Source organism: Photinus pyralis, unplaced genomic scaffold (genome assembly GCF_008802855.1).
Source record: "Photinus pyralis isolate 1611_PpyrPB1 unplaced genomic scaffold, Ppyr1.3 Ppyr1.4_LG8, whole genome shotgun sequence".
In the NCBI taxonomy this organism is placed as follows: domain Eukaryota; kingdom Metazoa; phylum Arthropoda; class Insecta; order Coleoptera; family Lampyridae; genus Photinus; species Photinus pyralis.
This window is the reverse complement of record NW_022170819.1, coordinates 24316931-24341196: the sequence shown is the minus strand read 5'-3', so window position 1 is coordinate 24341196 and position 24266 is coordinate 24316931. Positions and strand designations below refer to the sequence as shown.

At 39.2% G+C, this 24266-nt stretch overlaps 3 protein-coding genes across 4 annotated transcripts; 1 reads left to right on the top strand and 2 right to left on the bottom strand.

The window, feature by feature from the left end:
* Window positions 1–140: 140 nt before the first annotated feature.
* Window positions 141–9085, top strand: LOC116178766 (protein brunelleschi). The gene is made up of 9 exons (XM_031498361.1): window positions 141–262; window positions 316–1821; window positions 5077–5237; window positions 5287–5527; window positions 6388–7186; window positions 7231–7461; window positions 7508–7857; window positions 7902–8109; window positions 8856–9085. The coding sequence occupies exons 2-9, from the start codon at window positions 342–344 to the stop codon at window positions 9049–9051; spliced, it is 3666 nt and encodes a 1221-aa protein (XP_031354221.1). The 5' UTR covers window positions 141–262; window positions 316–341; the 3' UTR covers window positions 9052–9085.
* A 13-nt stretch (window positions 9086–9098) lies between these two features.
* Window positions 9099–16066, bottom strand: LOC116178769 (aldo-keto reductase family 1 member A1-like). The gene is made up of 5 exons (XM_031498365.1): window positions 15965–16066; window positions 15630–15914; window positions 15388–15582; window positions 9210–9571; window positions 9099–9163 (listed from the first exon to the last, which is right to left on the bottom strand). The coding sequence occupies exons 1-5, from the start codon at window positions 16040–16042 to the stop codon at window positions 9121–9123; spliced, it is 963 nt and encodes a 320-aa protein (XP_031354225.1). The 5' UTR covers window positions 16043–16066; the 3' UTR covers window positions 9099–9120.
* Window positions 16067–19535: 3469 nt separating this feature from the next.
* On the bottom strand, window positions 19536–21314 carry LOC116178768 (dihydrolipoyllysine-residue acetyltransferase component of pyruvate dehydrogenase complex, mitochondrial-like). Of its 2 annotated transcripts, XM_031498364.1 has the most exons (5): window positions 21148–21314; window positions 20542–21098; window positions 20169–20490; window positions 19819–20121; window positions 19536–19765 (listed from the first exon to the last, which is right to left on the bottom strand). In XM_031498364.1, exons 1-5 carry the CDS (start codon window positions 21264–21266, stop codon window positions 19636–19638), a joined length of 1431 nt encoding a protein of 476 aa, XP_031354224.1. In that variant the 5' UTR covers window positions 21267–21314; the 3' UTR covers window positions 19536–19635. The 2 variants fall into 2 exon arrangements, with proteins under 2 accessions (XP_031354224.1, XP_031354223.1); XM_031498363.1 differs by having other exon boundaries at window positions 20169–21098.
* Window positions 21315–24266: the final 2952 nt, after the last annotated feature.

Below are 24266 nucleotides of genomic sequence, written 5' to 3'. Positions count from 1 at the left end.
TGCATAGTTAGTAGCTTGAGTACTTAAATGATGGGACCGCATAGTCTTTTATTTCAATGATGCAGACATTGAATTTATGACTAAATATCAAATTCAATGATGCAGAGTAACTTGTATGATGAATGACAACTTGCGAATAACGTATGTTTGTATAAGAAATGGTCTTGTAGATCATTTGATTGGATATCTGAAATGTCATCAGATGTTGAAGAGGTTATGTCGAAAATGTTTACCTAAAAACCTAAATAAAATAATGGAAAAAGTACAAATAAAGATACTTTTGGTTGAATGTATGACATTTTGCTCTGTTTTTAGACCTAGAACTTATAAAAACCCGTCAAATGCGTTCATCAGTTAGTTACATCCTTTCGAGTACAACATCAGAACCAAACATGTCGCATCCCGATTATGATCAATACTCACACGATCATGCCTCTCTGTTAATACTAGTGAAGCAAATAGGTCCATACTTAAAGATGAAAACGTTTAATAAATTTTACGATCGTATAACTCGGCTAGGTAACGTTAAGATAACCGATTCGACCGGTCAAGTTCGTAACATCTTGGTACGTTACGTCAAGGAGCATCCTGTTGAAAATAACGACTGGGGCGATTTTCAAACGCACCGTCGCTTGCTGGGATTGGTGTCGCTGGGCAAGTACGACTCGCAACAGGAGCTAAACGAAATTTGTCGTGTTCACGAAAGCTTGAAAGTGAAGTACACCAGCACGTTGTACGATTCGAGATGCATACTGTTTGGAATTACGGATGAAAGAGAATATCCGCCGAGTGATAACAGTAGCCCTGAAGAGGAAAGTGTGAAGAGTGTGCAGGAAGATAACACGAGTTCACCTGAGGAGGGTGCTACAGTTCGAGAAAAGTTTACAACCCCCACGAATTTTAAGACGAGAGCGCTATTTTATAATGAATCAGATCCGTGTACCGATTTAGAGAATCAGTTGACCGAATTTATTAACTCTCTGTTTTGGGTGTTGGAGTCGAAACGATTGGAACGGTCGAGGGAGAAGTTGGAGCGGGTGTCGTTGTTGTTAGCCCCCTTCGAGAAGAAAGATTTTGTTGGTTTAGATATGGATTCGCGTAATAATAAAAAACGTTGCACAGGTCGCATGACTAAACATTTGGGCGATCTGTGTCTACAGGCTGGTCTGCTAGCCGAAAGCATTGCGTATTACCATAGTGCTGCTGAGACTTTAAAGTCGGTCAACGATTGGTTATGGTTGGGGGCCGCCTTTGAGGGGCTTTGTGCCGCATCTGCTTTAGTATTATACCCCAATATACAGCGCACTGTTTCGCTGCATCGAAATGCAAGTCTACAAGAAGGCTCGCCTAAGCGTTCCAACTCGATTACCACAACGGTCGGAATTGTCAGACGTGACATTGTCAACATGCTTCCCCCGGACGAAATTTCTAAAAAGTACCGGGAAGCAATCATCCATTACAGCAAATACCAAAATGCGGGCATCGTCGAGACCGAGGCCAGTTTCAAGGCGGCGCGAATATCGGTCGAACAGAGCCACTCGTTGCAGGCGGCCAGCTTTCTGCAGAACGTCGTTTTCATTAACCTAACACTGTCCGAGCAGGAGAAGATACAGAGATTTGAAAAGTTGTCGGATTTATACTTGCAAATCGGGTTTACGAGGAAGGCGGCGTTTTGTCAAAGATTGGCCGCCACCAGGCACGTTTCCCCGCAAAATCCGACGCCGAACTGGAACAAATGTTACACTTTGATATTGCAAAGTTTTCCCGGTCACAAAATCACATTGGATCCTACGGAAATGTGTCACGATAATCAACAAAGTGGTAAGTGTTGTTGATGTAAAGGAAACCTGATGGCAGCATAATAAAAGGTGGATCTTGTTGGATGCATGCGCAAAAGTAACTCATATTTATGCACCAATCTTGCTCAAATTTTAAATCGGTCAATTATATTAAACACGTCAAAACTGCTTTAGCGCATGTTGCCAAAAATTACAAATGGTTGAAAGGACGGTCGACACCAAATCGCTAATTCTTTTAACACAGTATTATCTCACAAAATCTAAAAACACCCTGCGGTAATTCATAGGGTGTTTAATTTAACCGCTCGCGGCTTGACGCATATTGGCCCACGACTTAATTTCAATTCTCCACAAATTATAAAACCACCCCGCGCAATCTTTCAGGTGGTTGACTTAAACTTTTTTAATAGCTAGACGTGAACACTCTCGTGGCTTAACACGCATTGCCTCACGACACTCTGCCAACAACCTATTTCCCACTACTTTTATTTTCAAATCACATCCATTCTGGAACGTACAACCTTCTCCACTAATGAAAATCATGTTTTTCAAGGAAATTTCTTGACAACTTTTTCCGCACGGATTCAGAAAAAACCGCTATGCAGCAAGTTGGATAACCACGGATGAAATATAAGCAAAATCCCCCTGTAATTTGAACTAACTACGCCATATTTCACGACTTACATACCGGTGCCTCAAGCTTTCGCACGCAAAACAGAGGTGTATTCAGGACTCACTCGCCCACATAAAAAATCGGAAAATTGTAGGAAATCTCTCCACGTACACTTCCGGCATCTGCCACAAAGAAAAATTCCAGTATTGACTTATTAAATTCGTCATTTTAAGCTTAGATCAGCTTCTGAAAATTCCAAAGGAGTAACTACACACATTTTCATTAACACAAATCTTGGACACGAGAAGAAAAATCTGCCATGATATTCTATTCGGGTCACACAATGGATTCGATAAACACAATTAATTAATTGACAATGACAAAATTTTATTCCGAAAAACATGAAAATAACATTAAACAAAATTCCTGAATTGAAGAGATGCTTACAAAGCTTGTTTTTACATACGTACCCCGTATGCAGACGGTCGATAGTGAAGAAAATTAAAAAATTTTAAATTAGTTTTTTTTCTTTGTTTATAGTGCTAATAATCTCTGGTCATTCAACAGCGATAAACAAGGCGCACATAACTCCACACACAAACTCTGACCGGTTCTGAACTTCACTTTTTCGTAGCACACAAATTTTGATGACAAGCAACATATGAATGAAATGACGAATTGCCGGCTTTTCAGACGGTATAAACTTTTAACTTAGTAAGAGAAAATTGACAGAAGGCCTCACGATGCAATAAACTGAATTCTCTTTCAACGGACACCGCGCGTTGAACTTCTTACAGCTTTGTAACAGCTTTTTTTATGTACAGAGATATGATAAAAATGACGAATTGCGTCTTCAATCAATCAAATCGGGCGGATAGTCCTGAATAAATAGCGGAATGAAACGTACGCTTTCCGACCGTCGCGAACCAGCTCTCTGGCAGTCTTCTACTATTTAACGAAACACCACTTTCATAATAAAATAAATCTCTTTATTCCGATTTCCACAAATAAATCGTATATCATAATTTATTAAATAACATCAGCTGCGAAGGAACGCGTCCCACTTACGCCAAGAATAAAGCGCGCATCGTTGACCACTTACATAACCCGCTATCTCTTCTCACAGCGACTAAGAACGCGTGCAATAATTAACTCCCCTCCGATAACAATCGACCGGATGTGCCTACATTTTAACACACAATTTCACGTTATACAATTAAATAAACAAATCTAAATAGACTATACGCAATTACAAACAATTCTAAAAGGAAAAATAACACTACAGAAACACAAACTTAAATGAAATACACCAATTCTGGGGTCCGTTAACTTGGCCCCCCCACTGAGAGATTTGATTGTCGTATTATTTTAAAATGAATGCGCTCGTTATGCGCTCATATGCGCCACCGATAATAACTCTTGCGCCATTATCGTTTTTTAGAAATCCGAAAAAACATTTGGGGGGGCCAAGTGAACGTAGCCCCCCCAGTACGTATTTTGTCGCTTGTAACTAGGTCACCTGATACATTTGGTTATGCGCTCAATTGCGCCACTTGAATTAAAGCTAGCGCCATTACGGTTAAGCCATAAAAAATTTTTAAAAAGTGGAGGGTCTAACTTAGCGTTTTCAAAAGTTACGTTTTTTAACATGTTTTTTCTACTACATCGTACCTTTCATCATGCGCTAAAATGAGCCGTAAACATAAATCTTTGCGCATTATAGTTTTTGAGAACCTTTTTTAGTACCTATAGAACTATAACGCTATTCATTTTAAGAAGGTAGCGGTAGAAAGCATAGGGACAGTTTAACCTTCACTGTGATTGGTTAAATCACGAGTCACTATTACCCTGAAAAATAAAACGAGTGACGAATTCTGTCTGTTAGAAGTTTCAATTACGAACTAAACTGTCGAACTGTCATTAGCTGTCAATTTCAAAGATCCAAGCGTGATATCGTTTGATTCATAATTATATTTTCCAAATATTGTGCCGTTTTATATTTTTCCTGTGTGTGTCGATCTTCAAACACAAACACTACTACCTTCTTTGAAAATTGGTACACATGTTCTTAAGGATATAAGAAAGATTGCTATTGTTTTTTAGTTACGTAGACTAACGGGCCAAACAGTTACAGCCCAAAAACTGCTCGAACCCTCAAAGAATGGTATCTTTTATAATAAATTCTTGTTACAAAGAACATATAAATGCCCGGTTTTCTGTGTCAGTAAATATTCATTAAACCTCAAACAATTTTGAAGATGAAAAAATAATATTGCGCATGCACAATCTAATTTTTGTATTTGTTAAGATATTTAAATGAAATTGTATGTACGCACCTCGAACAAAAGTAAAAGTAATGCTAATGGGAATGCGGAGAAGTCAAAGAGGCTAGTGGCGCATATGAGCGCATAACGAGCGCATTCATTTTAAAATAATACGACTATCAAATCTCTCAGTGGGGGGGCCAAGTTAACGGACCCCCAATTCTGTGGTTACTCGTAAATAAACCCCTCAGATTTATGTTACTAAATTGAAACACTTCTCATAAACAGGATGTCCCGTCATTAGTTTCATCAGCTTGTCAAACGGTTAATTAAAACAGGATCTCATAATGTCCATCTACTCAACTACTTTAGTCCTACCAAGCTAAAACTTCTGATCTAGGTTGGCCGGCTCTACAAATCCAACTCCTTCAAGAACTTGTGGTTGCCGCAAAACGTATGGGCCATTCCGCTCTAGCAACCAGACACATGACATTCCTCTTACAAACCATGTGGGAACACCTATCGGCTTCGGAACAGAAAGAATTAGCAATCCAATTACAGGTTCACTTCCAATCGATATAGCGATTTAATAATAACATTCACATTACAGTCGCTATCGTCACAGTGCGAGGGCGCACCGGTACCGTTAGTATTAGACAGCGGAATAGTAATTCCGCCGGCGAATTTAAGCAACGTGCCCGTCTGCTTAGGTTTCGGTCTACGAAATTTACAGCCGCACCTGCAGCCTCGCAAAATTGAAACGTTCAAGCAGGATATTGGACCGTTTCTATTTACGCCTATTAAATTCGGCACGCTCGAGCGTACGAGTAATAAGCCACAAAGTAAAATGGGTAAGTAAGTGAATACAAACACACATGGACTCGCTCTATTGAGTGTTTAAAATAGTAGATTTTCTAGGAGACAGGTTTTTTTATTATGACATATGAGCTTGGATTTAAGTAAACATTAGGACACCCGAACCCACAATTCATGTACTAAATGGTGGGCCCCACTCAGCTGCGAAAATTTTCATATGTACTGCTTCACGTGAATAAATCTCTAGTAGCTTTAATAGCGACAGCCAGACGGCTTTGGGTAGCGCAGGCTGCGATAAAAACAGACGTGAGTCGTCAAATTTGCGTTGGTTCCGTTTCGGGTTTTTACGTTTTAGCAACGATTAGAGATAAGAATTGTTTCGGTTGTTGGAAGAGCGTGGCGGAAGCGGCCGAAGGGTTGCGGGCGCTAACAAAAGTCAAGAAAGTTAAGGGTCGGCAATATAAATAAAGCAAAATCATTCCGAGCGGAACGTTAAATTATCGCGGCGAGCGGAACGAAGAAATCGGTTTTTTGTGCTAATAATAGATACTAGTGCAAATGAATAGTATTTAGTGGGGTTTGCACGTTCATTATTAGAGGTTCATCTTTTTCGTATCTGGAAATACAAAGTTTAATGACGGTAAAGTGTAAAGTATAGTGATTTTTGCACGGTCCATCGAATTTGAGGCTATCATTTAATGTAGGGACCGCGAAAATAAACGCACTAAGATGTGCGTGTTGGCCTAATTTCAAGAGTACGATTCTGGGTGGGCTTTGTGGCATACCAATACATGATGTGTTTCAAACAAATAATACTAATGTATTATGTAAAATTACTTGCGAAACCTGGTTCATATAATTACATAAAAACCTTATGGTACCGTTGTTGCTTCAGACTTCTTATGGGTGGAAAACGATGTGTGCGAAGTTACTTTGAAACTAGTAAATCCACTACCGTTTGAACTAAAGGTATCGAACATGAGATTGCTAACGTCTGGTGTGGTGTTCGAGTCGATTCCGGAAACGGTGATTCTACCGTCGGACACGCCAACGTCCCTGACTCTAAACGGAACTCCCAAAGAAAGTGGCGAATTGGAGATTTTAGGTTACAGTACGCACACGTTGGGCGTCAAATCAAATTGTCGTCTGCGATATATGCCCAATTTTCTTCCGTCGTACAGTATTGATGTGATTCCGATACTTCCAACGATGGAAATCAAAACTTCGTTGCCTCAAAGCGCGACGTTCTCCTCGTTGCAAAATTTTGAAAACGTGGTGACGTCGGCGAGCATTAGTTTGTACAATGGCGAGAGTACCGAATGCACCATCACACTAACGAACAATAGTCACGTGCCGATCGAGATGATTGAAGTGTCGATACAGAGCGTCCTCGAGGCGTCACTGCAGGATCAGATCTTCAAATGGTCGCAAGAAAATTTGGAAAGCCAGCTACCGCTGATGCCGAACGGTACGGCCAGCTTAACGTTGTACCTGTATTCCGCTGCAAACTTCCTCACGGCGGGGTTTGGGCAAAATGAGTTAAGCAGTGGAGTTTTCGGTAGCTCGCATGGTAGTGGCAGTATTATGTCTATGTCTGTGGGTCCAAGCTCACTTCCGTCTCGACTCAACTCGCCCAGTACTATGGGAAGCAGCTTCCACGGTACAAGGCGGAACGAGCTAAATGCGAGTTTCAGGTGAGTTACGGGAGTAGGGCGCAGTTAGTGTAAAACAGTTGAAGGTCGTCCAACTCGGGCCAGTCCAGTATGACGACCACCGGGTACAGATCACCTGGTGCACTGACACTTCCACAGCATGCTGCGTCGGCCGTCGTCGAAGGGCAGCTGCAATTGCGATACAGCGGAGGTGCAGGTTTCCAGGCCGGCTACTGCAGAAGCTGCTCCATTTTCATCACCTTAGAAATGTTACCCTCCATACAGGTGACAAATTGGGACGTTTTACCCGCCGAAACGTAAGCAGAGATGGCGACTCACCGCTCTCTGTCACATCTGTTGTAGATCCTCCCAGTTTTATTTAGTTTTAGACATCGCCAATATGACATCGCAAGAAATGGAATTGCATTACACCCCCACGAAGCACATGCTGATCGAGAGTCACGAAAGTTGTCGCATTCCGGTACCCGTGAACCGCTGTCCGTTATCGAAACTAACGAAGCTTTACATGGATCAGAACAGCGCGACCAACAATCACCTAGACCTGGACAGAATATGTTCGGATCACATCGCTAACTTGGTAGATTTACGTTGGCACCTGCTCTCGCTCAACACGAAGGGCAAGGCGAGCCTAAAGGGCATTACGTTGACACCGAACATGCTGGACATCGTGCGCATGTCTCCGTTAAATTGGGGTAGGTACTTAGAAAAACGGTCGATTGTCACGATAGTTTTTCAGAGGTAAGCGTAAACGGAGATTCTCTCAAGCCGCAAGAGGAAATTAATTGCGACGCCGGCGATTGTCTGAGCGTGCGCATCGGCGTCAGTAACAGCTTAGAGAAACCGTTACAGCAATTAATGCTTTCTGTACAGTTTTATCAAGACCATCGAAATGGTACACATAATTATAAGCTCGAGACTCGTGTTGTTATTGTGGGATGCGCAAAGTAAGTGCTCTTTAATTAAGGGCGATTATTTTGGTGAAATTTTGGTATAACGTCGGTTCCAGGCACTCTCTTCAGCATCTAACTATGTAAATTGTTGCATAATTACCTATTTAGCGTGTTCTTTTACTGTTATTTCCCACCACTCTGGTCCCTACTCTTTTTAATTTCTGTCACGCCTACAAAATGGCGCTAATATGTCAAAGCGGCCATCTTTAATCGTTAACTAATCTATTCGTTTACTTAACCCAATCAAGTGTGTTAAGGTCATTAATCAAAACCCACCAGATCTCAAGTGCGCTTCACGATGCTCCATGACTTCACTATCACTATTGGGAACTGGAACGCCCAGGGGTGGTGCAATGTTACCAATAATAGAAGTCGCTTAACCCTGACTCGTAACGGAAGGCGGCCGTCTCTGGTTACAATCTCCTACGGAATGCACGGTTTTGTGCAGTTCAATAACTGAATTGATTTTTTTCTTTCGAAGCATAATTGCACATGAAACTAATTCCGTCGTTTGCAGTATAACCACGCCCATTGTCATTAATTCTCTTAAATGTATAACATTTTTCAAGCTTAGGCGATACCTTCTGCAGGGGCACTTCTAAAAATGGCGAAAGCCTGTTGAAGGCCAATAAATAAGTAAATAGATACCAACATTTTATCAAAATAAGTCCCAGCTTTACTCATACCTACGTGTTCCCGTTACAGTTAGTTATATAATCAAAGAACACAATTGTTTTTAGAAAAGTTCTGCCAATACTGGAGCCGCAATGCAAGGTATGGCACGCTTGCAGTGTACTATTTTTAACACCAGGCCAATACAAAATGGATATACAGTGTTGTACACCCGACCAATCCATGACGCACTCTCCTGTCGTGTCCTCCTCTGGTCATTCATGGAGATACATTCCCGTCGTCGATGTAAATGTGCACATATAATTTTCATAAATATAGCTACAATTTTTTTTACAAATATTGTTTAATATCCGCACGATTACATATTATAATTTAAAATGGGTCTTTAAATGGGTACTCGGGATGCTTACTATCGCTGCAAAACATCTTTTAGCGTTTACAGAAGGAAAATAAATACTCACTTTTTTCTAATTGACTGTATGTACCGGAGATTTTTGTTTAGCGTTCCCATCGCGGCCATCTCGTCCTCGTCCATTTCGAAATCGAACAGGTTCAGGTTTTCGTGTAGCTGATCCCCGTGCGTCGTCCGGGGAATGACGACGTTTCTCCGTTGGAGCTGATACTTTAAGACCACTTGTGCGGCAGTCTTACGGTATCTTCGACCTATCTTATACAGTAGGGGCGTGTCTAGTAGGTTCGCTTGTTCCAGATCGGGAACGAATCGTTCGGGCAATGCCAACGGATTGTTGCACGTTATTGTGATGTTGTGCGAGTTGCAGAAGTGCCACAAGTTTTCTTGGTTCAGAAATGGGTGACATTCAACCTGCGTATTTGGGAAATAGGTTGATGAACACGTGAGAAATTAGGGGTTAGCTGTGCAAAAGGTCAGGGAGTTACAGTTATTATGGGGTTAGTGTTTGGCATGTAACATAAAAGCCAAGTTTTCAAACTTTGCGTGTTAGGTCGTGCCAAAAATAAATTCCCCAAGTGTTGGACCTTTTTGCGTGTCTTTCGCAGTATCTTGTGAACGATTGCTTTTTCTATGACAATTGTCTCTGGAAAAAGTGGATGCACAAAAAGCAAATGTTACAGGCTCAAGGGAATCGCTTGCTGTGGGTAAAGGAAACGCGTTCGAAAAAAGCTTATAATTTACTGACAGGAGGGATTTTGAAAAGAAAGGTAACACTATACGTAAGAAAAAATCTTTGCTGTTGTCATGACGCAACTGTAGAGTTTAATTTTCAAGGAAGTCGCTAACACCTTTTCACAGCCATCGAACTATAAACTTGGCCCTTTTTTTGGACTTCCCATGTGTGAAAGTGACGGTGAACCGCATGGATTTGATTTAAGTTTGCCACAAGTGACGGGAAAATGAGTAATAAAACCGCGGCGAAAATTTGAAGACAATCTGCAGTTCTAGTTGGTAGTCTATAGTTTTAAACATAGGAGTAGATTTAGCGCCTTTTATTAAATGCTAGTAATTAATGCATGCGTAGCAATTTATTACCTTATTATTTGCGGGGACGCAAAAGTGTTGGCGCGTTTTCTGTACAGCGCATGGCTCTACTCTCCAGCATCAGCTACCATCAATTTGATACGAAAAAGTACAAGTGAAAAGGCAAGGAGTAGTTAATTATCACACAAAGCAATTCACATACTAAACAGAAGAAAAGTTAAGTAGAGGACCCCCCCCCCCTTTTCCTTGTATTGCTTATGCACCATCCGTCGGGCAGCGGGTACGAGAGTGACAGCAACTCATACAGCGAAGAATCAGAACTGTATGAGGTACCTACTTCCTCCACGGAATAAATGGCTTTTCGACTCATATAGGGCAACACCACACTGATAATATACTTCCACGTGCATACATAAATAAATATTTAAAATTCCGATGCAACTGAATACTAAACGATCCTCGAGACCAGATCAGTATAGATTGTAAAACAAATTTTTGAATCAGTATTAGTTTTGTCTTTATTCGAGGTGTGTACATCCAAATTTTATGCAATTCGGTTCATAACTAACAGAGATGTCAAAAAATTGAATTGCGCATTCCCAAAACAAATTTTTTGATCGGCATTCTTTTTACTTTTATTTGAGGAGCCTCCATACAACATTTCATTTAAATATCTTAACAAATAAAAAAATCCGACTGCGCATGCGCAAATAGTATATTAAGATGCAAGTGTATAATCAACTCTTTAAAGCACGCGCAACGAGTTTAATGGCACGACGCGAAGCGGAGTGCCTTTAATGTTGCAAGTGCTTTAAAGACCAATTATACACGTGTATCTTATACTGGGTGATTCATTAGAAGTGAGGACAATTTGAATTTCCTGCAAATCATAAAAATTATGAAGTTGGTACTAACTGATGATCATTTATTTAATTGCAGTGGTGTATCATCATGCTTTCAGTAAATCGTTTACTTATTTATAATTTTCAAATACTGCTTCTGTTTTACCACAAATTATAAACTAACACTAGACACAGTCACGTTTCTTACATATTTTAGTGCATCAACTCTAAAAATTGTTCAAAATGGAAAAATTAATAAACTGCAAATGGCACACACCACTGGTTTCTTAAAATGACAGTCATGACAGAAAAAAATTACTAACGAAATTCAAACCGTCAATCTAATAATAGTAGTATTTTTTATTATACCTGCAGTATAATTTAAAAATAGGAAATACAATGAAATCATATTGACCTTATACTCGAATACATGTCTAATTATGGGCTGGGTGTTCTTAATTTCACGATTGCCATGGAAATGTCACTTGACGTTTGCTTATAAAAATCATCGTCTTTGTGAATAAAACGATTTCCGTTCATTAAATCGCTTGTGAAATCCAAATCCAATAAAGCCTATTATAAAGAATATGAAAAGTTGTTTCCACGGATGAATAGGAAGTTACGTATGAATACAGTCTAAAAATGCATCGATAATGCTCGCATATATGAAGGAAATGTCAAAGGTATTTAAATCTTCTATCTTTTGGTGCATTCATTCAAAACTTCAACCAATGCTGCGATTAAAAAGTGGAACAGATTTGGAAGCATGCCCCAAATTTGAAATTGCACGCGTTTGTGAAAGCTTCAGCCAAATGATAGGGTACAAGCCAAAGAAATCTTCTGCATTTACAGAAAGCGACCTAGGAAGATTTTTTATTTCATCCCCAGATGACAGTTTCAAAAGTCCCCAAGAGTACATCCGGGAAAAAAGTACTCATTTTTTTCCTGGATATACTCTCATATACACATAAGTAAAGATAGATTTCAATTTTTGAGACGCTCTTTCACTGCATCTACTAACTCAGGTGAAGTCGGAAAAAATTCAGAATCAGACATTTTAACACAACCTCGAGCTAAAATCTAATACTTTTTTCCCTTGTATAATAAATAACTATTTGCGCATGCGTAATCCGATTTTTTGACATCTCCGTTAGTTATCAAGCGAATTGCATGGAATTTCATTTAAATATCTTAACAAATAAAAAAATGGGATTGCGCAAGTACAAAAGTTGGGTTGCGCGTGCGCATTTTTTTATTCATCTGCATAGTTGCCTAATAACTACACAGAAAACCGGACATTCATATGTTATTTGTAACAAGAAAGAAAGAAACCCTTTTTAGCGCATTTCCACAAAAATTAAAAAAATGCGCTATTGTGAGTAAGTATTGGGGGAGTTGTGCGTGGGAAAATTCTGGGGACCGTGGGAACTTTTTTTCCTTTGATGTATGCCGCCCGCGTGGGTGGCCCTAGACCGTGGGAATTTTTCCTTTGTTCTATGCCACCTGTGTGGGCGTGGTCTTAGACCGTGGGAACTTTTTTCTGTGATGTATTCCGCCTACGTGTAACTTTATGGTTATTATGTTTTGATTACATGGTTTTGGCCCGAAGTTAAATTTGTATAAATTTGGCATTCGAATTGTTTGATGTATGTATCCACTTTTCGCCTAGAAGCGACAGTCACAGGGATGGGAATACTGTAACCACCCTATAGTTACGACATCTCAGGCTGTGATTGAATTCGAATCACAACTGGAGCTTGTAGGCTGGAATTCCCGCTACTTAGTAGTAGTACTTTACAAGGGTCTTTCTCTTAAACACCCTTAAACTATATTAAATCCTCTTAGGATTTTTAAAATAACGCGCGTTAACAGGGGGGCTGGGTACTTACGGGCCAGGTGGAGTTGCATAGGTTACGGGCCATTAAGGCTGCGTTAGGCTACGGCGCCATATTGAATAGTAGTTCAAAACAACCTGCACCCTTTTTCTATAAATTTCAAATTTTATGGCACTATTTGTCGAATTTCTTTTCGAATATCATAAATGTATTAGTACAGAATGCAATGATATACATTATATAAGAAATATTTTTAGTAGTAAAAAGAAAAGTTTGTTTCTGTTTTGCCATTCTCGCTTTCTTGCCTTAGATTTCTTGTTTCTTTTATTAAATTTGTAAGAAAGACGTCCTTTACCCATAATTGGTGGTTACAATAAAAAATTAAGTAATAATGTTCCGAACGTATTCAAAAAATTATTAGGTAGGTACACAAATTACAATACAACACTCACACTGCACAGTGAATCTGCGAATGAAACAAAAATGCCATTCAAAATGCAAGGTCGGATAAATGTGTGCCCAGAGGGTAATTCATTACGTATTAGAAAGCTAATTAGGTACATCAATGAATCATTAACAAAATAAATTAATTCTCCTCGCCAACGCCATCTATTATTTTAAAAATAGTTATTTTTCAGATTAATTACAATTTTTACCGCCGAGGGCCAAGAACGCAGCCTTAAAGTATTAGTGTAATGAAGATGGCGGGGGGGGGTGAGCTCTTCCTTTTTCGAAAATCAATTACAATACAAAGTTTTTTTAAATTGCAGCTGGTAATTAAAAGTATCAAAATATACCTACATAAATCAAACCAGGCGCGTCGTCTATAATTGTATTTCAGCACTTGATGATACGACAAAAAATGATAAATTCATTGTAAAACACTTAAATAAAAACAGAATTGTTTAATGAACAACCTAACATCAACCCCAATGAGAGAAACGTGTTAATAATTTATTAATAGTGCAAGAAACTAAATACAGCACATACTTATAAATTTCCAACGGGCCATTATGACCTACAGGCCAGGTGGCAATCGCCACCCGCCCCCCGGGCCAGTCCGCCCCTGCGCGTTAAGCAAATTAACGTTTGGAAACCCATGGAGACGCTAGGGGGGTTTTAAATACCCTTGCACTCACTTGGATATAGCTCGTAAAGGGTTCTACAGGCTTATGTTAGTCAATCAAATTACTTTAAAGAATATTAAAGCTCAAAAGCTTTCAAGCGCTTGTTACATGTTTAAAGGGCATTCAAAGTAGTGGAAATCATTAAAAATCATAGGGACTCATGAAGGCTTGCATATGTGTCTTGAAAACCTTTTTGAGGCTATCGTATTTTTCTCGGACAACACCAGTGAATAAGTAATTAAATTACTTATTCATTGACAACACTCTTATTTTGTCTTAATGGAAACCCTAGTCGGTTGTGACTATTATATGTAGAAGTAATAGAGGACTTAAATAATTTGAGGCGAGCACATGAAGTGTGAAGCCAAAGGCGGATTGAAGAATTTCAATAATTGTAGTAATTTGGAGAGTTTAGAAGAACTGAAAAGATGAGGGACTGGGATAATCGGAGCAATCCTAAAAATTTGAAGAAACGGAAGAACTTGAAAAAGAAGAACATGAAAAATCGAAACAGTTCCAAGAAGCAAAGAAATCTGGAATCTTGACTGAACACACAACCGTAAATTATGCGCATCTGCTATTTCAGCTAAATGGAGACGGTGGCAGGTAAAATAAAAGGGAGGAGGAGATAGGTAGTTGACTTCGTGATTAAAAAGAGATATGAGTTTAGAGTTAGGAGTATGATGGGTTTCTTCTTTTTGGAAGACAGGGAAAGGACAGAAGAGTAAGATAGTCGAAGATAGCAATAGAGGTAGGTATAAGAAGAGAAAGATGCGATGATATTATCGGCGATTGCCAAAATATACATGTCAATTAAAATCGCAAAAAAGGGGAAAGGGGAATGACCCCTTCATTTTGTGTAAGATGCAAACTGATGGTGAGGAAGCAAGGGGAGGGTAGCTGGTAGCTCTATGCTTGTTCAATTTGCAGATTGTGTAATTAAAGTATCCATCAAAATATAGACATAGGGTAAAGGATATGCATCTTCTATTTGAAAAAGTAAAATGTTGCGGTAAACTACACATTTATCTCCAGTGAAAGAGAAAGGGAAAAAATGGTTGCCTGATCTAATCATTACCTATAGTCAGTTAAATCGTTGAGTGAAGTTAATTAGGTACTTAATGGTTAAATACAAATGGAAATGGGGTCATTGAGGACTTCAGTGGGTGTAATACTACTATAGTAGAAGACGGAAGTACCCAATACACGATTCGAGAGAAAACCAAAGGTCGAAAACTCAGCTTTGTTTTTAATATCACGCGCCAGAAGCATATCTAAGGTAATTATCAAAATACAGAACTGACCTTTTGCATACCCAGTAGGTACTTATGCCAGTACTCACATGCACCATTTTACTTAAGCTGAAAGTGTGAGTTTACCTGATTTATTACCGGAGGAATTTTCGCGGATTGGATTATTTTTTCTATCTGTCTCTTATTAAAGTTGCATACACCGATAGACTTGGCAAGGTTGCGTTGTACGAGTACCTCCATGGCTTTCCAAGTATCTACGAAGTGTACGGAGCTGAATTCGACGTTGCCTCTGCTGTCTAAAGGAATGAACTTTTCGCCCTCCTACAATATGACTATTGACGCCGCGATTTCTGCATCTAACATGTTACTTTGTACGCCATCGGCCAATGCATTAGATAAAGGTCGATGTAGCTCGTACGGAGATCGCTCAAGCTTTGCTTTATGGCTATTTCCACAGAGTCGGGCCTATGAAAGGTGTTCCACAATTTACACGTGATAAATAGGTCTCTTCTAGTGACAACGTTCTTATCTATAGCCTGGTCCAATGACTTTCCAAGTTCTTTTAGATTGTTATACACAGGCGCGCAGTCAAAGTGCCGATAACCAATTTTAAGAGCTTTCTTGATGGTTGAAGGTATTTCGTTTGGTTTAGTCTACAGTTTACATGTAAATTTAATCAGGCGTGTACATTTGTAAAGATTACTTTCCATGTTCCTAAACCTACAACGGGGATTTCCCTGCCATTGCTTAAGGTCAGTTTTGGTACTTTAATGAAACTCATATTTGGGACAGTGACAGGTACTGTCAAGCTTTGAAGTTTGAAGGCTTGTCAACAACGTCGAACTGCTTGTTCGTTTCCAAAAAATGGTGTGTATTTCTCGTTTCTTCCGAACTCATTTGTTGAGTCACAGATGATCCAAGAAATTGATAAAGGAGTTACTGTTAACACGTAGGGTAACTAAAGTCTGGTGGCACACTTACTACTGGCCATTAAGTGGTACACAAGGGACTGTCTAAGGAATGTCCAGTTTCCTTTTTAAAACTTTCTTGAGGAGAGGGGGTACCTACCTATACTTTTTTGCGGTCTAGGACATTCATTGCCGCCATTTCTAGACCGCCACATCATTGCCGAGCCAACTCTCTGCAGACCCATCTCATTGCCGATCCAACTAATTGCCGTCCATATCATTGCCGTGCCAACTCATAGCCAGTAAGAATTGGTTATAGAATGAAATTTGAGACCGGTTGTGCAGTCCTGTTTTAGCAGAATGGGACGTTTCAGCGCCGCCGGTTCATCGCCGCCGTTTCAGCGCCTGACCCGGTTCACCACCGGCCGATTCATCGCCGGCCAGTTCATCGCCAGTTACATGAAATCGGCAGTTATCGTCGTGTATGTATTAATATTGTAGCGCACTGGATAAAAGTTTTTATTGCTCTAGATCTAGATACAGCCAGTTAATTTGTCAAGAAACACTCTGGAGAGCGGGAAGGATGACTTAATTGCCCCTTGCATACAAGTAATTTGCCCCTTGTTTCACCCACAGCAGAAAAAGTCGAGAATTCGAGGTTTTTGCGAGGGGTTGGTCACGACTTATTTTAGGGGAATTGACTTTGTAAACAATAAACGCGAATTTACCGCGGAAACCATTACCTATTGGATTTACCTAAGATTATGTGCCTTCACCTAAACCTGGTCTCAAATTTCATTCTATAACCAATTCTTACTGGCTATGAGTTGGCACGGCAATGATATGGCCGGCAATTAGTTGGATCGGCAATGAGATGGGTCTGCAAAGAGTTGGCACGGCAATGAAGTGGCGGTCTAGAAATGACGGCAATGAAGTGGCGGCAATGAAATGTCCCATTCCGACTTTTTTGGGATGTTGATCATTGTCTGCAGTTTTGTTTTTTTCCTTCTGGCGGGAGGCTTGTCATAACTTTTGTCTTTGGTGGTCTTTGGTCAGTCTTCTTAATTCTTAATTCTTAATCTTATCTTTCCTAACTTTCATCAAAATAAAAAAAATACTCCAACGCGCTCGAGAATGTCAAGGTAACGTTTTGTGACCTTCCCACTCCTTCAATTCACGCTCAAATCGTCAGCTTATTGAAATGCACACTTTTCAACACGTAGTCAACCCACTTACGTGCTCGATTAAATACTAAAATCCCATATTGGCCTCCCCTACTATCACTAAAAGACGATTTCGGGCATGATTCAATATCAAGTTCATGTTACTATAACCTGTCTCATATTCAGCAGGGAACAGGGATAAAAATTGAAGGAAGGTTTTTAATTTCAGGAGAAACTGAGCTTGCATTATTATTTTCCAAAAAATCAGAAAGCATTGATGTACTGCCGCACTGGAAGATTCAATCTCAACCATAGAAACTATTTCATTTCCGTCAAACCTACATCTAATTGTTATTTGCAGTGTAAACCGTTCCATATGAATCAATAGCCCATCAGTCTCCCAAACGGCTCCCAATATGTAACAGGTGTATTCGATCCGTATAAACGCGGTTTACCTGAAACCGTCAAGAAAATCTCAATTTCAGGACTATTTTGACATTAGAAAGTCGATCTTTACTTGACTAGTACTGTAATATTTTTGCCTGACTCCAATTACAGTCCTAGTACATGCAAAATAACAATTAGATCGTTCATTGAATAAGTTATTCAATCAACGATTGGATAATTATAATGCAGACTGGATAATGGTTTTTTAATTACTAACAATTAATGGAATATGTGTGGAAGTAATTATTCCTTTAGTTTTGCGCCAGTCAGCATTAAAAGGTTTGTACGCCTTTTCGTACCTCTTTCTTGACTCTGTGGGGAGCGAATATTGCACTACGGCGGCCGCAGCTTCGGCTACATTATAACAACGTCTCGCGTAGGTACTCTTCTTCACTTATACCTGCTTTTGTACCTAGTTATAAAGACTGTATAGTTGAAAAGTACAAAGCATAAACTGCAAACTGCATTAACAAGTTAAAAAGTAATCGTAAACGATTTACAAAAAGCGCACTTGCATTCATTTCCCATTTGTAAGATGCAACTTCTGTTAAAATCGTAAAAATCCGGCCACAAATATGAAAGATAGCGTTGCAAATGTGCAATCCATTTTCGACGTGCTACTTCAATTTCAGTTTATAAGAAGAATGTCATTTCAATGCTTTTCTAAATAAGAAAGTTGGAACTGCGCATGCGCAAATCTAAATTTTGAAACTGGCGTTAGATTTTCCTTTATTCCAAGCACCTATGTATCAAATTTCGTTTAAATTCTTCCATAAATAAAAACGTTGACACTGCGCATGCGCAAACCCAAATTTTGAAACTTTCGTTATCAAAATTTCACACAGATGAATAATTTAATTTGGAAAAGTTATCTACATGTTGCGGTTTCAGGTAAAATGTTATACATAATATGTCATGAAAGTGAGTCCACCTGACTTGGAGGGATTAAAGAGGTACTCGGACGCTGCGCGTCCTCGTACTTTTCAATAAGCCTCCGCGTCATGTAAACGACCACTTTCAAGACTTATTATGTAAATAACTATTAATTAATGACGATGCTTTTCAGAACCACAGAATGTTTTCAATAGTAATACATGATGTGTTCTGCATTCAATCATTTAATAAATTCCTGTAAAGCCCCACAGTTTTGCGTCAAAACGTAGCAGGGGTTTAGTTACATTTCAAAGTGCGGAACTCCCTGATCGTTTTATTAAATTTTGACTGTATTCTCAGATATTAGATTTTTTTCCTAAAATGCATCCACGGCTAGCTAAAATTAACCATACACGACTATTGATTACAGCGGAAAATTTTCACAGTTCAAAAACGAAAAGCCTCTTATTTCCAATTATTTTTTCAACGTCAAGATTCCAACGGCCTGTACTGATGAACACAAATAAAAAAATAAACTTTACCTTAATCATACAGCATTTAAAACTACCCATTGAGTCGTCCAAGTTTGGAAAACTGGACCACCCCTTATTTAGTTTCGTAGGTCGTAGTGGGTAAGTTTCATTGATTTCGAAATCCGAAATAATAATTAATCTTCTTTACAGACGTCTCCAGATTGCTTATGTCTCCATATTTTGTTTACTTTGCTGATTAATGACAAAGTATGTGGCATTATAGAAATTTAGTATAGTCCGATTTTCACAGTGAAGATGTTGGAAATGCAAACGTTTGTGTTACTAATAACATACTCCAAAATAATTAAATATAATAAAGTTTATTTAAAAGAGATTTATAGACGCCTACACCGAATAAATACAAAATAAATTATAAACAAATAGATACAAGAAGCTGACATTCCATGCCTGCGCAATTCTAAGCTTACCTAACACATAATGAAAATCGTACTAAAATATCATCATTTCAGGAGCTTCAATATACTCTCGAAGAGCCGACAACCATTCGGCAGCCTTTGCCCCATCTACTATCCTATGGTCACTGCTTAATGTCGCACTTATAAAATGCGCTTTCTTAAAGCTAAAATTAAGCAGTGATTTACAAAGCAAGTCTCTTAATCGCATACTACCTACCCCTTTTCCGAGTTGTCGTCTGGAATTATGCGAATCTGATTACCACCCATCGCCAAAATCGCACATTGCGGTGGGTTGATGATGGCGGTAAAGTGGGCGACGCCGTACATCCCTAAATTCGAGACGGTAATCGTGCCCCCTTGAAATTCCGCGGGTTGCAGTTTTCCCTCGCGCGCTTTTCCCGCCAATTCCTTAACTTCTTTGCTGATGGTCTTAATGCCTTTGCTATTGGCACGGAAGATAATCGGTGTTATAAGGCCGGTGGGGGTGGAGACTGCGATGCTGACGTCCACATCATTATATCTACAAAGCGTCAAGTTCTGAAAGTGAGTAAAGGCGTTTGGACTTACTGTCGTATCGCTGTATCCATCCAAGCGCTGTTGACTTCAGGATGGGCAATGCACGCAAGCGCAGTGGCTTTCACAATGAAATCATTTACACTGACTTTAGGTCCGTTCTTCTCATTCTTCTTGTTAATTTTTTGACGAAGGGCGAGTAATTTATCTATGTTACAGTCGACGGTAACGTAATAATGAGGGACCGTCGTTTTTGACTCGAGCAATCTTTTAGCGATGACTGATCTCATATTGGTGAGCGGAATATCAATAAAGGCTGCACCAGATGGAACTGGGGTGGCTTTCTGTTTTGGAGCTGGTGCTGCGGATGGTGCAGCTGCAAGTTTATCTAGGTCACTTGACGTAATGGATCCGTACAAGCCAGTACCTTTCCCCTCCAGTCTAATTTGACGTTGTTCTGCTAACTTTTTGGCCATAGGACTTGCATATACTCTACCTCCTGTAGGAGGTGGCGTGGCGGCAGCAGCAACCGGTGCAGCTGCTGGTGAAGGAGGTGCGTCCGGCGAAGGTGGTGCAGGTGCGCCCGGCGAAGATGGTGCAGGAGAAGGTGCTGTACCTGCAGGTGCGCCATCATCCTTGTAATCCTTAAAGGCAGCAACATCGGCCGCCTTTTCAACTATAATACAAACTAACTTCCCGACCGGAACTTCTTTAGCGCCGGCTGGAATTAGAATCTTTGCCAAATATCCTTCTTCGGGCGTCTCGAACCCCATTGTCGCTTTATCCGTTTCGATTTCGGCTAGCACATCGCCTTCCTGCAGTTGATCGCCCTCTTTCTTCTCCCAACTGACGATGTTACCCACGTTCATGGTGGGCGATAGTGCAGGAAGCGCAACTTTCGTATGCGGAGGAAAACTGCCAGAGTATCGTCTTAAAAGCTGCCGTTGCCAGACTACTTTCCCCGTTTGTAAAATGCAGTTTACGCTAAATGCAAGCTGTCGAGTAATTATCCATCAAACTATGTAAATGTCACCTGTTAGGATGTTTTCTCTTTGAGACCTCGACTGTTAATGCGCGTCTAATGGTCAACCTGATCACCTTCTTAACGGATGGCCGAAGTAAGTTACATCTTACAAAGGCTGTTCGTAGCATACTTACTTAATTTGGAAACATAAGTTTGAAGGATAATGATTTTATATTTTGACAGTAGATGGCTTTTTATTTCCAAGGCATCTTTTCAAAAATGTAGGTATAAGCAGTAGATATAGCTACTATGCAGGGTGTCAATTTTAAAACATTTCAATGTGAGTTGAGTATCTCGCGAAATAGAAGAATTGCAAAATTGCGATTTGGAATAACTGTCATAGGGTGAAAAGAGAACGACGACTAAACATGTAATGGAAAGGTGTGTGCAGGTGTTTCAGTACTGCAATCTTGAGTTACTCTATACTCACAGTTGGAAAAAGTACAAGCAGATTCATCTCACTTTCATGTCAAAACGACGGACGTTTCATACCACTTTCAAATCTTGTTGGCAGTCGGATAGGGCAGGGTGGTACGAATGGAACTCCTACGTTGTGTACATGAGACACATTCGGGAAAGGAACTGAATAAAACTAAGAGCTTTGTGCGTCCCAAGAGATAGGAAAAATGAAATTTTTACGCACGAGGTTTGTTTTCAAGGCGCAAATGCAAACCGAAAGGTCATTAAGAATTTTTTTATTATACCTGAATCACAATCTTCGTTTTAAACACTCAAATTCTTGAAAAATCGGGCCTTTAAAACACAAATGTCATCTGGAACTGAAATAAAAATCCCCTTAGGTCGATTTCTGCAAATGCAAAACATTTCTTTGGATTGTACCTATTCTTTGATTGCAGCTTTCACAAACGCGTGTAATTTACGGTATGCTTCTAAATTTGTTCCATTTCTTAAACGCAGCAACGTTTGAAGTTTTGAATGAATGCATCAAAGGATGAAAGATTAAAATACCTGACATTTCCTCCGTATATGATAGCATTATCGACGCATTTAAGACTTTATTCGTAAGATGCTTCCTATTCAATCACGAAAACACCTTTTCATATTATTCATAATAAATAGGCTTTATTGGATTTGGATTTTGAACCTACCAACTTTTATTCTGCTTTCGCAACAAGCTGTTGAATGGACGGTGTATTATCTTTTTTTCACTACTAGCGTCTGATGACATGATTATTAACCTTTTTTCCACTTGTAAAGTAGGCTTTCTCGGCATTTGTTCAAAGTGGTTAATAATTTTTTATTATTAACTAGTAGTCAATAATGAGAACTGTCACGCTGTCACTTTTAGAAAACACAACCCGAAATTTCGCTCAATGAACGTTTAGACAAGTTCTCTAAAACGAATAATTGCCACCATTCGCAATTTCCAGAGAAATTACATACCTAAAATTATCACATTTTGAAAAAATTCGAACGAAATTACTCTTTGAAAAATCTCAATGACAGAACAAAATACGGCCTGTTTGACTTGTACTTCCACGTACTTGATTGACATGTTAAATTAAGAAACAAACAATTCTGTCCAACCGTTAACTCTCTTATCAATATAATATGTTAATTTAGAGGATTTCAAGTGCTAGTAGTGAAAAAAATAGTATATATACCACGGTAGAGAAGTCTATTATTGCCTTCGCACCTTACACCCCTCGGCGCAAGCGCCTCGAGATGTAATCTTGGTGCTCAGGCAATAATAGTGGACTTCTCTACCTTGATATATAATGTACTATTTCAACCTTAGTCATTTTATTTACAAAGACGGTGATTTTTATAAGCACACGTCAAGTGACATTTCCATGGCAATCATGGAAGTACGAATAAACAGCCCACCTGTATTACTAGATTCATCTTATTTCCTTTATTTCTAAATTATATTGTAGGTATTGTACGTTGTAAAAAATACGATATGAAACAAGTGTATAATTGATCTTTAAAGCACTTGCAATGTTTAAATGTACTCCGATACGCGTCGTGCCATTAAACTCGTTGCGCGTTCTTTAGACTTGATTATACACCTGTCTCTTAATATACTATTGTGTAAGTTTGCATTTCAAAATCATCTTAAACCTACAAAATAACCTAAAAAAAGATGCATGCCCAACGGCACCACAATTACTCTCTGCAGCCGCTCGGGGAAAAAGAACTAGCAACAAAAACTGAAAAACCTGGTATATACGCACACAAATACAAGAAATAAATTAACTATAGTAACAAAATGCAAGAGAAAAATACACAAATCAAACATCTCAAATCATGTAATAAAATTTGTTAAGCCTACAATAACAATTTGGTACCAAATCGAGTCAAATGCAGTTAAACGAGATAGTGAACGAAATATCAGAGAAATCATAAATACAATTGGTAAATCAATCAAATTAGTACAAAAACACAACTCGTAAAATGATAAATACCACATATATAAAAAAAACAACATTAAAAGGTCATGACTCTACTCCAGCACCGGGTACCACTAATTTAACATGAAAAGTACATGTAAAAATGCCAGCAGTATTCAAAAGTCAATCATCTCACAAACAGACCCACATACTAAACCCAAGAAAATTAATTAGAGGGTCTCCTTCTCGTATTGCTAAGACACAAAAGCTGCAGTCCACACGAGATTGGGAAGTAACATGATACAGCAAAGAATCGCAACTGTATGAGGTACTTCCTCCACAGAATAAACAGTTAGTCAATACATACGTGACTATGTAAATAAACACTCAATAAAACATATACAGGTCCAAGCATCTGTACAGTATAACAAACACGATACAAATAAAACAAAAGCCTGGAGCACGCCATGCTTCAATAAACAAATATCAAAATCTAATGTAAAATGTAAATATAACAACTTGTGACACGAAATAAGAAATAAAGAATAAAATGATTAGTACCTGTGAGTACAACTTTTATAATAAAACCAAACAAAACAAATATTGAAAAACCAGACAGGTTACCACGCTACTAACGCCATCGGAATCTAGTGACCGACGCTAACCTTTTGCCAAGATTTGTCGCGAAAATCCCTGTTCTTCGGTAGCTGCGTAGAACAATCGAAGTCATATATTTTTCACCATTGCTGTAGGCAAAGAGCGTTTCATATTTAT

What these genes read in the sequence shown, in the direction of transcription:
- LOC116178766 (XM_031498361.1), top strand. Translation starts at nt 342, where the DNA reads ATGCGTTCATCAGTTAGTTACATCCTTTCGAGTACAACATCAGAACCA. An exon ending in TCACGATAATCAACAAAGTG is followed by an intron (nt 1,822 to 5,076) that starts GTAAGTGTTGTT and finishes CTTCTGATCTAG; the next exon opens with GTTGGCCGGCTCTACAAATC. An exon ending in GTTATTGTGGGATGCGCAAA is followed by an intron (nt 8,110 to 8,855) that starts GTAAGTGCTCTT and finishes AATTGTTTTTAG; the next exon opens with AAAAGTTCTGCCAATACTGG.
- LOC116178768 (XM_031498363.1), bottom strand. Translation starts at nt 21,266, where the DNA reads ATGCTACGAACAGCCTTTGTAAGATGTAACTTACTTCGGCCATCCGTT. An exon ending in ATGGATACAGCGATACGACA is followed by an intron (nt 20,122 to 20,168) that starts GTAAGTCCAAAC and finishes GACGCTTTGTAG; the next exon opens with ATATAATGATGTGGACGTCA. An exon ending in GACGACAACTCGGAAAAGGG is followed by an intron (nt 19,766 to 19,818) that starts GTAGGTAGTATG and finishes GCTTAATTTTAG; the next exon opens with CTTTAAGAAAGCGCATTTTA.
- LOC116178769 (XM_031498365.1), bottom strand. Translation starts at nt 16,042, where the DNA reads ATGAGTTTCATTAAAGTACCAAAACTGACCTTAAGCAATGGCAGGGAA. An exon ending in TTCCTCCGGTAATAAATCAG is followed by an intron (nt 9,572 to 15,387) that starts GTAAACTCACAC and finishes CCAAATACGCAG; the next exon opens with GTTGAATGTCACCCATTTCT. An exon ending in ATACAGTCAATTAGAAAAAA is followed by an intron (nt 9,164 to 9,209) that starts GTGAGTATTTAT and finishes GATGTTTTGCAG; the next exon opens with CGATAGTAAGCATCCCGAGT.